The 20,063-nt window shown below is 45.8% G+C and overlaps 1 protein-coding gene across 1 annotated transcript in view; it reads left to right on the forward strand.

Annotated features, from left to right (window-relative positions):
• The window catches only part of LOC135574087 (1,4-alpha-glucan-branching enzyme-like), a 109,456-nt gene that overhangs the window by 25,916 nt on the left and 63,477 nt on the right, over positions 1-20,063 (forward strand). The window contains exon 4 of the mRNA XM_065024964.1: positions 486-616. Coding sequence (XP_064881036.1) covers positions 486-616 — 131 coding nt within the window. The remainder of the gene's footprint in view (positions 1-485; positions 617-20,063) is intronic.

Genomic DNA, 20,063 nt, shown 5'->3' on the forward strand with positions numbered 1-20,063 from the left:
AATAAACTGCCAATCACCCTCGTACATATGTCTATTTCAACATGAAACTTCCTATAACTTTTAAACTGGACGATTTATCTCAGTGGTTTTCGACATGTGTTTTTTTTTTTGGACAGAAATAAAGCTCGTCCACAGTGTTGCTATGAAACTTCTGTTGATGGATAGGTAGTAACAAAAACTGACCTCGTTGAGTATTGATGACGTTAATAATGGCCGAAAGGTTTCTCCTGTGACTGTGTTCCTTGTATTGATGAGGGTGATGTGGTACTTTACTGAAAGGTTTCTCCTGTGACTGTGTTCCTTGTATTGATGAGGGTGATGTGGTACGTTACTGAAAGGTTTCTCCTGTGACTGTGCTCCTTGTATTGATGAGGGTGATGTGGTACGTTACTGAAAGGTTTCTCCTGTGACTGTGTTCCTTGTATTGATGAGGGTGATGTGGTACTTTACTGAAAGCTTTTCTCCTGTGACTGTGTTCCTTGCAGGCGTTTGTGAGTGCCAAGCACGAGGGAGACAAGGTGATAGTGTTCGAGAGAGGCAACGTGCTGTTTCTGTTGAACTTCCACCCAACTAGGAGCCAGACCAACTACAGGGTGGCTGTGGCCTCGCCTGGGAAGTATCCTTATGGCTATGTATGAGTGTCCAGTGTGTGGGGGGTGGGGTGTTGGGGGTGTGGGGGGGGGGGGGCGTGGGTAGGTGGAAGGCTGGGCGGGATCTGTGGGTATAAATGCACAAAACATCCTAGGTACCTGGGTTCACACACACACACACACACACAGACATACGACACATTTACCACACACACCCCGTAGTGTCGGAACACACACACACACAGTGCCATGTTGGACTGTTTATTTCCATTTACCTGGGGCCTCGTCTCTCCCTTCCGGTGCATTGCTCTGATGTGTGAAGAGATGCTCTCTGAAGTCGGGAACACTAATAAATGCGCTGGCTGTCATTATAAAGCACCACCGTAAACATTGTACAGTCAAGTGTGTGTGTGCTCCAACACTACGGGGTGTGTGTGTGTGTGTGCTCCAACACTACGGGGTGTGTGTGGTAAATGTGTCGTGCGTGTGTGTGCTCCAACACTACGGGGTGTGTGTGGTAAATGTGTCGTGTGTGTGTGTGTGTGTGTGTGCTCCGACGCTACGGGGTGTGTGTGGTAAATGTGTGTGTGCGTGTGTGGAGGAACCAATTAGAGCAGAAGACAGATGAACGCGCCACTCAGAGGAAGAAGAGGTAAACAACAAGATCCAACCGGTCCAGAGTGCTTTTCCATTACATTCTGTATGCTGTTTCACACACAACAGCCTGAAAGGACATTTGCTCTCCTGTTCCACACCTGGACTGGGAGTTGCATGATGTTTATAGTGTTGTTGTCCTGCCCCCTCCATCATGGTCACCTGAGGCTTTTCACTCTCTAACGCTCTCTGATGCTGTTTCAAATGGTTTATCTCGGCTGTCCACCCAAGCTGCTCTGAGCTCTGTTCTGTTCTGTCTGTCTCTACTCTGAGCTCTGTTCTGTTCTGTCTCTACTCTGAGCTCTGTTCTGTTCTGTCTGTCTCTACTCTGAGCTCTGTTCTGTCTGTCTCTACTCTAGCTCTGTTCTGTCTGTCTCTACTCTAGCTCTGTTCTGTCTGTCTCTACTCTAGCTCTGTTCTGTCTGTCTCTACTCTAGCTCTGTTCTGTCTGTCTCTACTCTAGCTCTGTTCTGTCTGTCTCTACTCTAGCTCTGTTCTGTCTGTCTCTACTCTAGCTCTGTTCTGTCTGTCTCTACTCTAGCTCTGTTCTGTCAGTTCTGTCTGTCTCTACTCTAGCTCTGTTCTGTCAGTTCTGTCTGTCTCTACTCTAGCTCTGTTCTGTCTGTCTGTCTCTACTCTAGCTCTATTCTGTCTGTCTCTACTCTAGCTCTATTCTGTCTGTCTCTACTCTAGCTCTGTTCTGTCTGTCTCTAATCTAGCTCTGTTCTGTCTGTCTCTAATCTAGCTCTATTCTGTCTGTCTCTAATCTAGCTCTGTTCTGTCAGTCTCTACTCTAGCTCTGTTCTGTCTGTCTCTACTCTAGCTCTGTTCTGTCTGTCTCTACTCTAGCTCTGTTCTGTCTGTCTCTACTCTAGCTCTGTTCTGTCTGTCTCTACTCTAGCTCTGTTCTGTCTGTCTCTACTCTAGCTCTGTTCTGTCTGTCTCTACTCTAGCTCTGTTCTGTCTGTCTCTACTCTAGCTCTATTCTGTCTGTCTCTACTCTAGCTCTATTCTGTCTGTCTCTACTCTAGCTCTGTTCTGTCTGTCTCTAATCTAGCTCTGTTCTGTCTGTCTCTAATCTAGCTCTATTCTGTCTGTCTCTATTCTGCTCTGTCTCTAATCTAGCTCTGTTCTGTCAGTCTCTACTCTAGCTCTGTTCTGTCTGTCTCTACTCTAGCTCTGTTCTGTCTGTCTCTACACTAGCTCTGTTCTGTCTGTCTCTACTCTAGCTCTGTTCTGTCTGTCTCTACTCTAGCTCTGTTCTGTCTGTCTCTACTCTAGCTCTGTTCTGTCTGTCTCTACTCTGAGCTCTGTTCTGTTCTGTCTGTCTCTACTCTGAGCTCTGTTCTGTCTGTCTCTACTCTAGCTCTGTTCTGTCAGTTCTGTCTGTCTCTACTCTAGCTCTGTTCTGTCTGTCTCTACTCTAGCTCTGTTCTGTCTGTCTCTACTCTAGCTCTGTTCTGTCTGTCTCTACTCTAGCTCTGTTCTGTCTGTCTCTACTCTAGCTCTGTTCTGTCTGTCTCTACTCTAGCTCTGTTCTGTCTGTCTCTACTCTAGCTCTGTTCTGTCAGTTCTGTCTGTCTCTACTCTAGCTCTGTTCTGTCAGTTCTGTCTGTCTCTACTCTAGCTCTATTCTGTCTGTCTCTACTCTAGCTCTATTCTGTCTGTCTCTAATCTAGCTCTGTTCTGTCTGTCTCTAATCTAGTTCTGTTCTGTCTGTCTCTAATCTAGCTCTGTTCTGTCAGTCTCTACTCTAGCTCTGTTCTGTCTGTCTCTACTCTAGCTCTATTCTGTCTGTCTCTACTCTAGCTCTGTTCTGTCTGTCTCTACTCTAGCTCTGTTCTGTCAGTTCTGTCTGTCTACTCTAGCTCTGTTCTGTCTGCCTGCCTGTCTGTCTCTACTCTAGCTCTATTCTGTCTGTCTCTAATCTAGCTCTGTTCTGTCTCTACTCTAGCTCTGTTCTGTCTGTCTCTAATCTAGCTCTATTCTGTCTGTCTCTACTCTAGCTCTGTTCTGTCTGTCTGTCTGTCTCTACTCTAGCTCTGTTCTGTCAGTTCTGTCTGTCTCTACTCTAGCTCTATTCTGTCTGCCTGTCTGTCTCTACTCTAGCTCTGTTCTGTCAGTTTTGTCTGTCTACTCTAGCTCTGTTCTGTCTGCCTGTCTGTCTCTACTCTAGCTCTGTTCTGTCTGTCTGTCTCTACTCTAGCTCTGTTCTGTCTGCCTGTCTGTCTGTCTCTACTCTAGCTCTGTTCTGTCAGTTCTGTCTGTCTCTACTCTAGCTCTGTTCTGTCAGTTCTGTCTCTCTCTCTACTCTAGCTCTGTTCTATCAGTTCTGTCTCTCTCTACTCTAGCTCTGTTCTGTCTGTCTCTACTCTGAGCTCTGTTCTGTCTGTCTGGCTGTCTCTACTCGGAGCTCTGTTCTGTCTGCCTGTCTGTCTGTCTCTACTCTAGCTCTGTTCTGTCTCTACTCTAGCTCTGTTCTGTCAGTTCTGTCTGTCTCTACTCTAGCTCTGTTCTGTCTGCCTGTCTGTCTCTATTCTAGCTCTGTTCTGTCTGCCTGTCTGTCTCTACTCTAGCTCTGTTCTGTCTGCCTGTCTGTCTCTACTCTAGCTCTGTTCTGTCTGTCTGTTCTGTCTCTATTCTAGCTCTGTTCTGTCTGCCTGTCTGTCTCTACTCTAGCTCTGTTCTGTCTGCCTGTCTGTCTCTACTCTAGCTCTGTTCTGTCTGTCTGTTCTGTCTCTACTCTAGCTCTGTTCTGTCTCTACTCTAGCTCTGTTCTGTCAGTTCTGTCTGTCTCTACTCTAGCTCTGTTCTGTCTGCCTGTCTGTCTCTATTCTAGCTCTGTTCTGTCTGCCTGTCTGTCTCTACTCTAGCTCTGTTCTGTCTGCCTGTCTGTCTCTACTCTAGCTCTATTCTGTCTGTTCTGTCTGTCTCTACTCTAGCTCTGTTCTGTCTGTTCTGTCTGTCTCTACTCTAGCTCTGTTCTGTCTGTCTCTACTCTAGCTCTGTTCTGTCTGTCTGTCTCTACTCTAGCTCTGTTCTGTCTGTCTGTTCTGTCTGTCTCTACTCTAGCTCTGTTCTGTCTATCTGTCTCTACTCTAGCTCTGTTCTGTCTATCTGTCTCTACTCTAGCTCTATTCTGTCTGTCTCTAATCTAGCTCTGTTCTGTCTGTCTCTAATCTAGCTCTGTTCTGTCTATCTGTCTCTACTCTAGCTCTATTCTGTCTGTCTCTAATCTAGCTCTGTTCTGTCTGTCTCTACTCTAGCTCTGTTCTGTCTGTCTGTACTCTAGCTCTGTTCTGTCTATCTGTCTCTACTCTAGCTCTGTTCTGTCTATGTGTCTCTACTCTAGCTCTGTTCTGTCTATCTGTCTCTACTCTAGCTCTGTTCTGTCTATCTGTACTCTAGCTCTGTTCTGTCTATCTGTCTCTACTCTAGCTCTGTTCTGTCTATCTGTCTCTACTCTAGCTCTGTTTTGTCTGTCTGTCTCTCTGTCTGTCTGTCTCTACTCTAGCTCTGTTCTGTCTGTCTGTCTGTCTGTCTCTACTCTAGCTCTGTTCTGTCTGTTCTGTCTGTGTCTACTCTAGCTCTGTTCTGTCTGTTCTGTCTGTCTCTACTCTAGCTCTGTTCTGTCAGTTCTGTCGGTCTACTCTAGCTCTGTTCTTTCTGTCTCTACTCTAGCTCTGTTCTGTCTGTTCTGTCTGTCTCTACTCTAGCTCTGTTCTGTCTGTCTCTACTCTAGCTCTGTTCTGTCTGTCTGTCTCTACTCTAGCTCTATTCTGTCTATCTGTCTCTACTCTAGCTCTATTCTGTCTGTCTGTCTCTACTCTAGCTCTGTTCTGTCTGTCTCTCTCTACTCTAGCTCTATTCTGTCTGTCTGTCTCTACTCTAGCTCTGTTTTGTCTGTCTGTCTCTCTGTCTGTCTGTCTGTCTCTACTCTAGCTCCGTTCTGTCTGTCTGTCTATCTCTACTCTAGCTCTGTTCTGTCTGTGTCTACTCTAGCTCTGTTCTGTCTGTCTCTACTCTAGCTCTGTTCTGTCTGTCTCTACTCTAGCTCTGTTCTGTCTGTTCTGTCTGTCTCTACTCTAGCTCTGTTCTGTCAGTTATGTCTGTCTCTACTCTAGCTCTGTTCTGTCTGTCTCTACTCTAGCTCTGTTCTGTCTGTTCTGTCTGTCTCTACTCTAGCTCTGTTATGTCTGTCTCTACTCTAGCTCTGTTCTGTCTGTCTCTACTCTAGCTCTGTTCTGTCTGTCTGTCTGTCTGTCTGTCTCTACTCTAGCTCTGTTCAGTCTGTCTATCTGTCTCTACTCTAGCTCTGTTCTGTCTGTCTGTCTCTACTCTAGCTCTATTCTGTCTGTCTGTCTGTCTATCTGTCTCTACTCTAGCTCTGTTCTGTCTGTCTCTCTCTACTCTAGCTCTGTTCTGTCTGTCTGTCTCTACTCTAGCTCTGTTCTGTCTATCTGTCTCTACTCTAGCTCTATTCTGTCTATCTGTCTCTACTCTAGCTCTGTTCTGTCTATCTGTCTCTACTCTAGCTCTGTTCTGTCTATCTGTCTACTCTAGCTCTGTTCTGTCTATCTGTACTCTAGCTCTGTTCTGTCTATCTGTCTCTACTCTAGCTCTGTTCTGTCTATCTGTCTCTACTCTAGCTCTATTCTGTCTATCTGTCTCTACTCTAGCTCTATTCTGTCTGTCTCTCTACTCTAGCTCTGTTTTGTCTGTCTGTCTCTCTGTCTGTCTGTCTCTACTCTAGCTCTGTTCTGTCTGTTCTGTCTGTGTCTACTCTAGCTCTGTTCTGTCTGTTCTGTCTGTCTCTACTCTAGCTCTGTTCTGTCAGTTCTGTCTGTCTCTACTCTATCTCTGTTCTGTCAGTTCTGTCTGTCTACTCTAGCTCTGTTCTTTCTGTCTCTACTCTAGCTCTGTTCTGTCTGTCTACTCTAGCTCTGTTCTTTCTGTCTCTACTCTAGCTCTGTTCTGTCTGTCTCTACTCTAGCTCTATTCTGTCTGTCTGTCTCTACTCTAGCTCTGTTCTGTCTGTCTCTCTCTACTCTAGCTCTATTCTGTCTGTCTGTCTCTACTCTAGCTCTGTTTTGTCTGTCTGTCTCTCTGTCTGTCTGTCTGTCTCTACTCTAGCTCTGTTCTGTCTGTCTCTCTCTACTCTAGCTCTGTTCTGTCTGTCTACTCTAGCTCTGTTCTGTCTGTCTGTCTGTCTGTCTCTACTCTAGCTCTGTTTTGTCTGTCTGTCTGTCTCTACTCTAGCTCTGTTCTGTCTGTCTCTACTCTAGCTCTGTTCTGTCTGCCTGTCTGTCTCTACTCTAGCTCTGTTCTGTCTGTCTGTCTGTCTGTCTGTCTGTACTCCAGCTCTGTCTGTCTGTCTGTCTGTACTCTAGCTCTGTCTGTCTGTCTGTCTCTACTCTAGCTCTGTTCTGTCTGTCTGTCTCTACTCTAGCTCTGTTCTGTCTGTCTGTCTGTCTCTACTCTAGCTCTGTTCAGTCTGTCTATCTGTCTCTACTCTAGCTCTGTTCTGTCTGTCTCTACTCTAGCTCTGTTCTGTCTGTCTGTCTCTACTCTAGCTCTGTTCTGTCTGTCTGTTCTGTCTGTCTCTACTCTAGCTCTGTTCTGTCTATCTGTCTCTACTCTAGCTCTATTCTGTCTGTCTCTAATCTAGCTCTGTTCTGTCTGTCTCTAATCTAGCTCTGTTCTGTCTATCTGTCTCTACTCTAGCTCTATTCTGTCTGTCTCTAATCTAGCTCTGTTCTGTCTGTCTCTACTCTAGCTCTGTTCTGTCTGTCTGTACTCTAGCTCTGTTCTGTCTATCTGTCTCTACTCTAGCTCTGTTCTGTCTATGTGTCTCTACTCTAGCTCTGTTCTGTCTATCTGTCTCTACTCTAGCTCTGTTCTGTCTATCTGTACTCTAGCTCTGTTCTGTCTATCTGTCTCTACTCTAGCTCTGTTCTGTCTATCTGTCTCTACTCTAGCTCTGTTTTGTCTGTCTGTCTCTCTGTCTGTCTGTCTCTACTCTAGCTCTGTTCTGTCTGTCTGTCTGTCTGTCTCTACTCTAGCTCTGTTCTGTCTGTTCTGTCTGTGTCTACTCTAGCTCTGTTCTGTCTGTTCTGTCTGTCTCTACTCTAGCTCTGTTCTGTCAGTTCTGTCGGTCTACTCTAGCTCTGTTCTTTCTGTCTCTACTCTAGCTCTGTTCTGTCTGTTCTGTCTGTCTCTACTCTAGCTCTGTTCTGTCTGTCTCTACTCTAGCTCTGTTCTGTCTGTCTGTCTCTACTCTAGCTCTATTCTGTCTATCTGTCTCTACTCTAGCTCTATTCTGTCTGTCTGTCTCTACTCTAGCTCTGTTCTGTCTGTCTCTCTCTACTCTAGCTCTATTCTGTCTGTCTGTCTCTACTCTAGCTCTGTTTTGTCTGTCTGTCTCTCTGTCTGTCTGTCTGTCTCTACTCTAGCTCCGTTCTGTCTGTCTGTCTATCTCTACTCTAGCTCTGTTCTGTCTGTGTCTACTCTAGCTCTGTTCTGTCTGTCTCTACTCTAGCTCTGTTCTGTCTGTCTCTACTCTAGCTCTGTTCTGTCTGTTCTGTCTGTCTCTACTCTAGCTCTGTTCTGTCAGTTATGTCTGTCTCTACTCTAGCTCTGTTCTGTCTGTCTCTACTCTAGCTCTGTTCTGTCTGTTCTGTCTGTCTCTACTCTAGCTCTGTTATGTCTGTCTCTACTCTAGCTCTGTTCTGTCTGTCTCTACTCTAGCTCTGTTCTGTCTGTCTGTCTGTCTGTCTGTCTCTACTCTAGCTCTGTTCAGTCTGTCTATCTGTCTCTACTCTAGCTCTGTTCTGTCTGTCTGTCTCTACTCTAGCTCTATTCTGTCTGTCTGTCTGTCTATCTGTCTCTACTCTAGCTCTGTTCTGTCTGTCTCTACTCTAGCTCTGTTCTGTCTGTCTGTCTCTACTCTAGCTCTGTTCTGTCTATCTGTCTCTACTCTAGCTCTATTCTGTCTATCTGTCTCTACTCTAGCTCTGTTCTGTCTATCTGTCTCTACTCTAGCTCTGTTCTGTCTATCTGTCTACTCTAGCTCTGTTCTGTCTATCTGTACTCTAGCTCTGTTCTGTCTATCTGTCTCTACTCTAGCTCTGTTCTGTCTATCTGTCTCTACTCTAGCTCTATTCTGTCTATCTGTCTCTACTCTAGCTCTATTCTGTCTGTCTCTACTCTAGCTCTGTTTTGTCTGTCTGTCTCTCTGTCTGTCTGTCTCTACTCTAGCTCTGTTCTGTCTGTTCTGTCTGTGTCTACTCTAGCTCTGTTCTGTCTGTTCTGTCTGTCTCTACTCTAGCTCTGTTCTGTCAGTTCTGTCTGTCTCTACTCTATCTCTGTTCTGTCAGTTCTGTCTGTCTACTCTAGCTCTGTTCTTTCTGTCTCTACTCTAGCTCTGTTCTGTCTGTCTACTCTAGCTCTGTTCTTTCTGTCTCTACTCTAGCTCTGTTCTGTCTGTCTCTACTCTAGCTCTATTCTGTCTGTCTGTCTCTACTCTAGCTCTGTTCTGTCTGTCTCTCTCTACTCTAGCTCTATTCTGTCTGTCTGTCTCTACTCTAGCTCTGTTTTGTCTGTCTGTCTCTCTGTCTGTCTGTCTGTCTCTACTCTAGCTCTGTTCTGTCTGTCTCTCTCTACTCTAGCTCTGTTCTGTCTGTCTACTCTAGCTCTGTTCTGTCTGTCTGTCTGTCTGTCTCTACTCTAGCTCTGTTTTGTCTGTCTGTCTGTCTCTACTCTAGCTCTGTTCTGTCTGTCTCTACTCTAGCTCTGTTCTGTCTGCCTGTCTGTCTCTACTCTAGCTCTGTTCTGTCTGTCTGTCTGTCTGTCTGTCTGTACTCCAGCTCTGTCTGTCTGTCTGTCTGTACTCTAGCTCTGTCTGTCTGTCTGTCTCTACTCTAGCTCTGTTCTGTCTGTCTGTCTCTACTCTAGCTCTGTTCTGTCTGTCTGTCTGTCTCTACTCTAGCTCTGTTCAGTCTGTCTATCTGTCTCTACTCTAGCTCTGTTCTGTCTGTCTGTCTCTACTCTAGCTCTATTCTGTCTGTCTATCTGTCTCTACTCTAGCTCTGTTCTGTCTGTCTCTCTCTACTCTAGCTCTGTTCTGTCTGTCTGTCTCTACTCTAGCTCTGTTCTGTCTATCTGTCTCTACTCTAGCTCTATTCTGTCTATCTGTCTCTACTCTAGCTCTATTCTGTCTGTCTGTCTCTACTCTAGCTCTGTTTTGTCTGTCTGTCTCTCTGTCTGTCTGTCTCTACTCTAGCTCTGTTCTGTCTGTTCTGTCTGTGTCTACTCTAGCTCTGTTCTGTCTGTTCTGTCTGTCTCTACTCTAGCTCTGTTCTGTCAGTTCTGTCTGTCTCTACTCTAGCTCTGTTCTGTCTGTCTCTACTCTAGCTCTGTTCTGTCTGTTCTGTCTGTCTCTACTCTAGCTCTGTTCTGTCTGTCTCTACTCTAGCTCTGTTCTGTCTGTCTCTACTCTAGCTCTGTTCTGTCTGTCTGTACTCTAGCTCTGTTCTGTCTGTCTGTCTCTACTCTAGCTCTATTCTGTCTATCTGTCTCTACTCTAGCTCTATTCTGTCTGTCTGTCTCTACTCTAGCTCTGTTTTGTCTGTCTCTCTGTCTGTCTGTGTCTACTCTAGCTCTGTTCTGTCTGTTCTGTCTGTCTCTACTCTAGCTCTGTTCTGTCAGTTCTGTCTGTCTATGCTCTGTTCTGTCTGTCTCTACTCTAGCTCTATTCTGTCTCTACTCTAGCTCTGTTCTGTCTGTCTCTACTCTAGCTCTGTTCTGTCTGTCTGTCTCTACTCTAGCTCTGTTCTGTCTGTCTGTCTGTCTGTCTCTACTCTAGCTCTGTTCTGTCTGTGTCTACTCTAGCTCTGTTCTGTCTGTCTCTACTCTAGCTCTGTTCTGTCTGTCTCTACTCTAGCTCTGTTCTGTCTGTCTCTACTCTAGCTCTGTTCTGTCTGTCTCTACTCTAGCTCTGTTCTGTCTGTCTGTCTGTCTGTACTCCAGCTCTGTCTGTCTGTCTGTCTCTACTCTAGCTCTGTTCTGTCTGTCTCTACTCTAGCTCTGTTCTGTCTGTCTGTCTGTCTGTCTGTCTGTCTGTCTGTCTGTCTGTCTGTCTGTCTGTCTGTCTGTCTGTCTGTCTGTCTGTCTGTCTCTACTCTAGCTCTGTTCAGTCTGTCTATCTGTCTCTACTCTAGCTCTGTTCTGTCTGTCTGTCTCTACTCTAGCTCTATTCTGTCTGTCTGTCTGTCTGTCTCTACTCTAGCTCTGTTCTGTCTGTCTCTCTCTACTCTAGCTCTGTTCTGTCTGTCTGTCTCTACTCTAGCTCTGTTCTGTCTGTCTGTCTGTCTGTCTGTCTGTCTGTCTCTACTCTAGCTCTGTTCTGTCTGTTCTGTCTGTGTCTACTCTAGCTCTGTTCTGTCAGTTCTGTCTGTCTCTACTCTATCTCTGTTCTGTCAGTTCTGTCTGTCTCTACTCTAGCTCTGTTCTTTCTGTCTCTACTCTAGCTCTGTTCTGTCTGTTCTGTCTGTCTCTACTCTAGCTCTGTTCTGTCTGTCTCTACTCTAGCTCTGTTCTGTCTGTCTGTCTCTACTCTAGCTCTATTCTGTCTGTCTGTCTCTACTCTAGCTCTGTTTTGTCTGTCTGTCTCTCTGTCTGTCTGTCTCTACTCTAGCTCTGTTCTGTCTGTTCTGTCTGTGTCTACTCTAGCTCTGTTCTGTCTGTCTCTACTCTAGCTCTGTTCTGTCAGTTCTGTCTGTCTCTACTCTAGCTCTGTTCTGTCTGTCTCTACTCTAGCTCTGTTCTGTCTGTTCTGTCTGTCTCTACTCTAGCTCTGTTCTGTCTGTCTCTACTCTAGCTCTGTTCTGTCTGTCTCTACTCTAGCTCTGTTCTGTCTGTCTGTACTCTAGCTCTGTTCTGTCTGTCTGTCTGTCTCTACTCTAGCTCTATTCTGTCTATCTGTCTCTACTCTAGCTCTATTCTGTCTGTCTGTCTCTACTCTAGCTCTGTTTTGTCTGTCTCTCTGTCTGTCTGTGTCTACTCTAGCTCTGTTCTGTCTGTTCTGTCTGTCTCTACTCTAGCTCTATTCTGTCTCTACTCTAGCTCTGTTCTGTCTGTCTCTACTCTAGCTCTGTTCTGTCTGTCTGTCTCTACTCTAGCTCTGTTCTGTCTGTCTGTCTGTCTGTCTCTACTCTAGCTCTGTTCTGTCTGTTCTGTCTGTGTCTACTCTAGCTCTGTTCTGTCTGTCTCTACTCTAGCTCTGTTCTGTCTGTCTCTACTCTAGCTCTGTTCTGTCTGTCTCTACTCTAGCTCTGTTCTGTCTGCCTGTCTGTCTCTACTCTAGCTCTGTTCTGTCTGTCTGTCTGTCTGTACTCCAGCTCTGTCTGTCTGTCTGTCTCTACTCTAGCTCTGTTCTGTCTGTCTCTACTCTAGCTCTGTTCTGTCTGTCTATCTGTCTGTCTGTCTGTCTGTCTGTCTGTCTGTCTGTCTCTACTCTAGCTCTGTTCAGGTTGTCTATCTGTCTCTACTCTAGCTCTATTCTGTCTGTCTGTCTGTCTGTCTCTACTCTAGCTCTGTTCTGTCTGTCTCTCTCTACTCTAGCTCTGTTCTGTCTGTCTGTCTCTACTCTAGCTCTGTTCTGTCTGTCTGTCTGTCTGTCTCTACTCTAGCTCTGTTCTGTCTGTTCTGTCTGTGTCTACTCTAGCTCTGTTCTGTCAGTTCTGTCTGTCTCTACTCTATCTCTGTTCTGTCAGTTCTGTCTGTCTCTACTCTAGCTCTGTTCTTTCTGTCTCTACTCTAGCTCTGTTCTGTCTGTCTCTACTCTAGCTCTGTTCTGTCTGTCTGTACTCTAGCTCTGTTCTGTCTATCTGTCTCTACTCTAGCTCTATTCTGTCTATCTGTCTCTACTCTAGCTCTGTTTTGTCTGTCTGTCTCTCTGTCTGTCTGTCTGTCTCTACTCTAGCTCTGTTCTGTCTGTCTGTCTATCTCTACTCTAGCTCTGTTCTGTCTGTGTCTACTCTAGCTCTGTTCTGTCAGTTATGTCTGTCTCTACTCTAGCTCTGTTCTATCTGTCTCTACTCTAGCTCTGTTTTGTCTGTCTGTCTCTCTGTCTGTCTGTCTGTCTCTACTCTAGCTCTGTTCTGTCTGTCTGTCTATCTCTACTCTAGCTCTGTTCTGTCTGTGTCTACTCTAGCTCTGTTCTGTCAGTTATGTCTGTCTCTACTCTAGCTCTGTTCTGTCTGTCTCTACTCTAGCTCTGTTCTGTCTGTCTCTACTCTAGCTCTGTTCTGTCTGTCTCTACTCTAGCTCTGTTATGTCTGTCTCTACTCTAGCTCTGTTCTGTCTGTCTCTACTCTAGCTCTGTTCTGTCTATCTGTCTCTACTCTAGCTCTATTCTGTCTGTCTGTCTCTACTCTAGCTCTGTTCTGTCTGTCTGTCTCTACTCTAGCTCTGTTCTGTCTGTCTGTCTGTCTCTACTCTAGCTCTGTTCTGTCTGTTCTGTCTGTGTCTACTCTAGCTCTGTTCTGTCTGTCTCTACTCTAGCTCTGTTCTGTCTGTCTCTACTCTAGCTCTGTTCTTTCTGCCTGTCTGTCTCTACTCTAGCTCTGTTCTGTCTGTCTGTCTGTCTGTCTGTCTGTCTGTCTGTCTGTCTGTCTGTCTGTCTGTCTGTACTCCAGCTCAGTCTGTCTGTCTGTCTCTACCCTAGCTCTGTTCTGTCTGTCTGTCTCTACTCTAGCTCTGTTCTGTCTGTCTGTCTGTCTGTCTGTCTCTACTCTAGCTCTGTTCTGTCTGTCTCTCTCTACTCTAGCTCTGTTCTGTCTGTCTGTCTCTACTCTAGCTCTGTTCTGTCTATCTGTCTCTACTCTAGCTCTATTCTGTCTGTCTGTCTCTACTCTAGCTCTGTTTTGTCTGTCTGTCTCTCTGTCTGTCTGTCTGTCTCTACTCTAGCTCTGTTCTGTCTGTCGGTCTGTCTCTACTCTAGCTCTGTTCTGTCTGTCTGTCTGTCTCTACTCTAGCTCTGTTCTGTCTGTTCTGTCTGTGTCTACTCTAGCTCTGTTCTGTCTGTCTCTACTCTAGCTCTGTTCTGTCTGTCTCTACTCTAGCTCTGTTCTGTCTGTCTCTACTCTAGCTCTGTTCTGTCTGTCTCTACTCTAGCTCTGTTTAGTCTGTCTCTACTCTAGCTCTGTTCTGTCTGTTCTGTCTGTCTCTACTCTAGCTCTGTTCTGTCTGTCTCTACTCTAGCTCTGTTCTGTCTGTCTCTACTCTAGCTCTGTTCTGTCTGTCTGTACTCTAGCTCTGTTCTGTCTGTCTGTCTCTACTCTAGCTCTATTCTGTCTATCTGTCTCTACTCTAGCTCTATTCTGTCTGTCTGTCTCTACTCTAGCTCTGTTTTGTCTGTCTCTCTGTCTGTCTGTGTCTACTCTAGCTCTGTTCTGTCTGTTCTGTCTGTCTCTACTCTAGCTCTGTTCTGTCAGTTCTGTCTGTCTATGCTCTGTTCTGTCTGTTCTGTCTGTCTCTACTCTAGCTCTATTCTGTCTCTACTCTAGCTCTGTTCTGTCTGTCTCTACTCTAGCTCTGTTCTGTCTGTCTGTCTCTACTCTAGCTCTGTTTTGTCTGTCTCTCTGTCTGTCTGTGTCTACTCTAGCTCTGTTCTGTCTGTTCTGTCTGTCTCTACTCTAGCTCTGTTCTGTCAGTTCTGTCTGTCTATGCTCTGTTCTGTCTGTTCTGTCTGTCTCTACTCTAGCTCTATTCTGTCTCTACTCTAGCTCTGTTCTGTCTGTCTCTACTCTAGCTCTGTTCTGTCTGTCTGTCTCTACTCTAGCTCTGTTCTGTCTGTCTGTCTGTCTCTACTCTAGCTCTGTTCTGTCTGTTCTGTCTGTCTCTACTCTAGCTCTGTTCTGTCTGTCTCTACTCTAGCTCTGTTCTGTCTGTCTCTACTCTAGCTCTGTTCTGTCTGCCTGTCTGTCTAGCTCTGTTCTGTCTGTCTGTCTGTCTGTACTCCAGCTCTGTCTGTCTGTCTGTCTCTACTCTAGCTCTGTTCTGTCTGTCTCTACTCTAGCTCTGTTCTGTCTGTCTATCTGTCTGTCTGTCTGTCTGTCTGTCTGTCTGTCTGTCTGTCTGTCTGTCTGTCTGTCTCTACTCTAGCTCTGTTCAGTCTGTCTATCTGTCTCTACTCTAGCTCTGTTCTGTCTGTCTGTCTCTACTCTAGCTCTATTCTGTCTGTCTGTCTGTCTGTCTCTACTCTAGCTCTGTTCTGTCTGTCTCTCTCTACTCTAGCTCTGTTCTGTCTGTCTGTCTCTACTCTAGCTCTGTTCTGTCTGTCTGTCTGTCTGTCTGTCTGTCTGTCTCTACTCTAGCTCTGTTCTGTCTGTTCTGTCTGTGTCTACTCTAGCTCTGTTCTGTCAGTTCTGTCTGTCTCTACTCTATCTCTGTTCTGTCAGTTCTGTCTGTCTCTACTCTAGCTCTGTTCTTTCTGTCTCTACTCTAGCTCTGTTCTGTCTGTTCTGTCTGTCTCTACTCTAGCTCTGTTCTGTCTGTCTCTACTCTAGCTCTGTTCTGTCTGTCTGTCTCTACTCTAGCTCTATTCTGTCTGTCTGTCTCTACTCTAGCTCTGTTTTGTCTGTCTGTCTCTCTGTCTGTCTGTCTCTACTCTAGCTCTGTTCTGTCTGTTCTGTCTGTGTCTACTCTAGCTCTGTTCTGTCTGTTCTGTCTGTCTCTACTCTAGCTCTGTTCTGTCAGTTCTGTCTGTCTCTACTCTAGCTCTGTTCTGTCTGTCTCTACTCTAGCTCTGTTCTGTCTGTCTCTACTCTAGCTCTGTTCTGTCTGTCTCTACTCTAGCTCTGTTCTGTCTGTCTGTACTCTAGCTCTGTTCTGTCTGTCTGTCTGTCTCTACTCTAGCTCTATTCTGTCTATCTGTCTCTACTCTAGCTCTATTCTGTCTGTCTGTCTCTACTCTAGCTCTGTTTTGTCTGTCTCTCTGTCTGTCTGTGTCTACTCTAGCTCTGTTCTGTCTGTTCTGTCTGTCTCTACTCTAGCTCTATTCTGTCTCTACTCTAGCTCTGTTCTGTCTGTCTCTACTCTAGCTCTGTTCTGTCTGTCTGTCTCTACTCTAGCTCTGTTCTGTCTGTCTGTCTGTCTGTCTCTACTCTAGCTCTGTTCTGTCTGTTCTGTCTGTGTCTACTCTAGCTCTGTTCTGTCTGTCTCTACTCTAGCTCTGTTCTGTCTGTCTCTACTCTAGCTCTGTTCTGTCTGTCTCTACTCTAGCTCTGTTCTGTCTGCCTGTCTGTCTCTACTCTAGCTCTGTTCTGTCTGTCTGTCTGTCTGTACTCCAGCTCTGTCTGTCTGTCTGTCTCTACTCTAGCTCTGTTCTGTCTGTCTCTACTCTAGCTCTGTTCTGTCTGTCTATCTGTCTGTCTGTCTGTCTGTCTGTCTGTCTGTCTGTCTGTCTCTACTCTAGCTCTGTTCAGGTTGTCTATCTGTCTCTACTCTAGCTCTGTTCTGTCTGTCTGTCTCTACTCTAGCTCTATTCTGTCTGTCTGTCTGTCTGTCTCTACTCTAGCTCTGTTCTGTCTGTCTCTCTCTACTCTAGCTCTGTTCTGTCTGTCTGTCTCTACTCTAGCTCTGTTCTGTCTGTCTGTCTGTCTGTCTCTACTCTAGCTCTGTTCTGTCTGTTCTGTCTGTGTCTACTCTAGCTCTGTTCTGTCAGTTCTGTCTGTCTCTACTCTATCTCTGTTCTGTCAGTTCTGTCTGTCTCTACTCTAGCTCTGTTCTTTCTGTCTCTACTCTAGCTCTGTTCTGTCTGTCTCTACTCTAGCTCTGTTCTGTCTATCTGTCTCTACTCTAGCTCTATTCTGTCTATCTGTCTCTACTCTAGCTCTGTTTTGTCTGTCTTTCTCTCTGTCTGTCTGTCTGTCTCTACTCTAGCTCTGTTCTGTCTGTCTGTCTATCTCTACTCTAGCTCTGTTCTGTCTGTGTCTACTCTAGCTCTGTTCTGTCAGTTATGTCTGTCTCTACTCTAGCTCTGTTCTATCTGTCTCTACTCTAGCTCTGTTTTGTCTGTCTGTCTCTCTGTCTGTCTGTCTGTCTCTACTCTAGCTCTGTTCTGTCTGTCTGTCTATCTCTACTCTAGCTCTGTTCTGTCTGTGTCTACTCTAGCTCTGTTCTGTCAGTTATGTCTGTCTCTACTCTAGCTCTGTTCTGTCTGTCTCTACTCTAGCTCTGTTCTGTCTGTTCTGTCTGTCTCTACTCTAGCTCTGTTCTGTCTGTCTCTACTCTAGCTCTGTTATGTCTGTCTCTACTCTAGCTCTGTTCTGTCTGTCTCTACTCTAGCTCTGTTCTGTCTATCTGTCTCTACTCTAGCTCTATTCTGTCTGTCTGTCTCTACTCTAGCTCTGTTCTGTCTGTCTGTCTGTCTGTCTCTACTCTAGCTCTGTTCTGTCTGTCTGTCTGTCTCTACTCTAGCTCTGTTCTGTCTGTTCTGTCTGTGTCTACTCTAGCTCTGTTCTGTCTGTCTCTACTCTAGCTCTGTTCTGTCTCTACTCTAGCTCTGTTCTTTCTGCCTGTCTGTCTCTACTCTAGCTCTGTTCTGTCTGTCTGTCTGTCTGTCTGTCTGTCTGTCTGTCTGTCTGTCTGTCTGTCTGTCTGTACTCCAGCTCAGTCTGTCTGTCTGTCTCTACCCTAGCTCTGTTCTGTCTGTCTGTCTCTACTCTAGCTCTGTTCTGTCTGTCTGTCTGTCTGTCTGTCTGTCTCTACTCTAGCTCTGTTCTGTCTGTCTCTCTCTACTCTAGCTCTGTTCTGTCTGTCTGTCTCTACTCTAGCTCTGTTCTGTCTATCTGTCTCTACTCTAGCTCTATTCTGTCTGTCTGTCTCTACTCTAGCTCTGTTTTGTCTGTCTGTCTCTCTGTCTGTCTGTCTGTCTCTACTCTAGCTCTGTTCTGTCTGTCGGTCTGTCTCTACTCTAGCTCTGTTCTGTCTGTCTGTCTGTCTCTACTCTAGCTCTGTTCTGTCTGTTCTGTCTGTGTCTACTCTAGCTCTGTTCTGTCTGTCTCTACTCTAGCTCTGTTCTGTCTGTCTCTACTCTAGCTCTGTTCTGTCTGTCTCTACTCTAGCTCTGTTCTGTCTGTCTCTACTCTAGCTCTGTTCTGTCTGCCTGTCTGTCTCTACTCTAGCTCTGTTCTGTCTGTCTGTCTGTCTGTCTGTCTGTCTGTCTGTCTGTCTGTCTGTCTGTACTCCAGCTCTGTCTGTCTGTCTGTCTGTACTCTAGCTCTGTCTGTCTGTCTGTCTCTACCCTAGCTCTGTTCTGTCTGTCTGTCTGTCTGTCTGTCTGTCTGTCTGTCTGTCTGTCTGTCTGTCTCTACTCTAGCTCTGTTCTGTCTGTCTCTCTCTACTCTAGCTCTGTTCTGTCTGTCTGTCTCTACTCTAGCTCTGTTCTGTCTGTCTGTCTGTCTGTCTGTCTGTCTGTCTGTTCTGTCTGTCTCTACTCTAGCTCTGTTCTGTCTGTCTGTACTCTAGCTCTGTTCTGTCTATCTGTCTCTACTCTAGCTCTATTCTGTCTATCTGTCTCTACTCTAGCTCTATTCTGTCTGTCTGTCTCTCTGTCTGTCTGTCTGTCTCTACTCTAGCTCTGTTCTGTCTGTTCTGTCTGTGTCTACTCTAGCTCTGTTCTGTCAGTTCTGTCTGTCTCTGCTCTGTTCTGTCTGTCTCTACTCTAGCTCTGTTCTGTCTGTTCTGTCTGTCTCTACTCTAGCTCTGTTCTGTCTGTCTCTACTCTAGCTCTGTTCTGTCTGTCTCTACTCTAGCTCTGTTCTGTCTGTCTCTACTCTAGCTCTGTTCTGTCTATCTGTCTCTACTCTAGCTCTATTCTGTCTGTCTGTCTCTACTCTAGCTCTGTTCTGTCTGTCTGTCTGTCTGTCTCTACTCTAGCTCTGTTCTGTCTGTTCTGTCTGTGTCTACTCTAGCTCTGTTCTGTCTGTCTCTACTCTAGCTCTGTTCTGTCTGGCTCTACTCTAGCTCTGTTCTGTCTGCCTGTCTGTCTCTACTCTAGCTCTGTTCTGTCTGTACTCCAGCTCTGTCTGTCTGTACTCTAGCTCTGTCTGTCTGTCTGTCTCTACTCTAGCTCTGTTCTGTCTCTACTCTAGCTCTGTTCTGTCTGTCTGTCTGTCTGTCTGTCTGTCTGTCTGTCTGTCTGTCTGTCTGTCTGTCTGTCTCTACTCTAGCTCTGTTCAGTCTGTCTATCTGTATCTACTCTAGCTCTGTTCTGTCTGTCTGTCTCTACTCTAGCTCTATTCTGTCTGTCTGTCTGTCTGTCTGTCTCTACTCTAGCTCTGTTCAGTCTGTCTATCTGTATCTACTCTAGCTCTGTTCTGTCTGTCTCTACTCTAGCTCTGTTCTGTCTGTCTGTCTCTACTCTAGCTCTGTTCAGTGTGTCTGCCTGTCTCTACTCTAGCTCTGTTCTGTCTGCCTGTCTCTACTCTAGCTCTGTTCAGTCTGTCTATCTGTCTCTACTCTAGCTCTGTTCTGTCTCTACTCTAGCTGTATTCTGTCTGTCTGTCTCTACTCTAGCTCTGCTCTGTCTGTCTGTCTCTATTCTAGCTCTGTTCTGTCTCTACTCTAAATCAAATCAAATCAAATTTTATTTGTCACATACACATGGTTAGCAGATGTTAATGCGAGTGTAGCGAAATGCTTGTGCTTCTAGTTCCGACAATGCAGTGATAACCAACAAGTAATCTAACTAACAATTCCAAAACTACTGTCTTATACACAGTGTAAGGGGATAAGGAATATGTACATAAGGATATATGAATGAGTGATGGTACAGAGCAGCATACAGTAGATGGTATCGAGTACAGTATATACATATGAGATGAGTATGTAGACAAAGTAAACAAAGTGGCATAGTTAAAGTGGCTAGTGACATAAGGATGCAGTCGATGATCTAGAGTACAGTATATACATATGCATATGAGATGAATAATGTAGGGTAAGTAACATTATATAAGGTAGCATTGTTTAAAGTGGCTAGTGATATATTTACATCATTTCCCATCAATTCCCATTATTAAAGTGGCTGGAGTTGAGTCAGTGTCAATGTCAGTGTGTTGGCAGCAGCCACTCAATGTTAGTGGTGGCTGTTTAACAGTCTGATGGCCTTGGGATAGAAGCTGTTTTTCAGTCTCTCGGTCCCAGCTTTGATGCACCTGTACTGACCTCGCCTTCTGGATGATAGCGGGGTGAACAGGCAGTGGTTCGGGTGGTTGATGTCCTTGATGATCTTTATGGCCTTCCTGTAACATCGGGTGGTGTAGGTGTCCTGGAGGGCAGGTAGTTTGCCCCCGGTGATGCGTTGTGCAGACCTCACTACCCTCTGGAGAGCCTTACGGTTGAGGGCGGAGCAGTTGCCGTACCAGGCGATGGTACAGCCCGCCAGGATGCTCTCGATTGTGCATCTGTAGAAGTTTGTGAGTGCTTTTGGTGACAAGCCGAATTTCTTCAGCCTCCTGAGGTTGAAGAGGCGCTGCTGCGCCTTCTTCACGACGCTGTCAGTGTGAGTGGACCAATTCAGTTTGTCTGTGATGTGTATGCCGAGGAACTTAAAACTTGCTACCCTCTCCACTACTGATCCATCGATGTGGATAGGGGGGTGTTCCCTCTGCTGTTTCCTGAAGTCCACAATCATCTCCTTAGTTTTGTTGACGTTGAGTGTGAGGTTATTTTCCTGACACCACACTCCGAGGGCCCTCACCTCCTCCCTGTAGGCCGTCTCGTCGTTGTTGGTAATCAAGCCTACCACTGTTGTGT

The sequence above is a fragment of the Oncorhynchus nerka genome, linkage group LG11 (genome assembly GCF_034236695.1).
Source record: "Oncorhynchus nerka isolate Pitt River linkage group LG11, Oner_Uvic_2.0, whole genome shotgun sequence".
In the NCBI taxonomy this organism is placed as follows: domain Eukaryota; kingdom Metazoa; phylum Chordata; class Actinopteri; order Salmoniformes; family Salmonidae; genus Oncorhynchus; species Oncorhynchus nerka.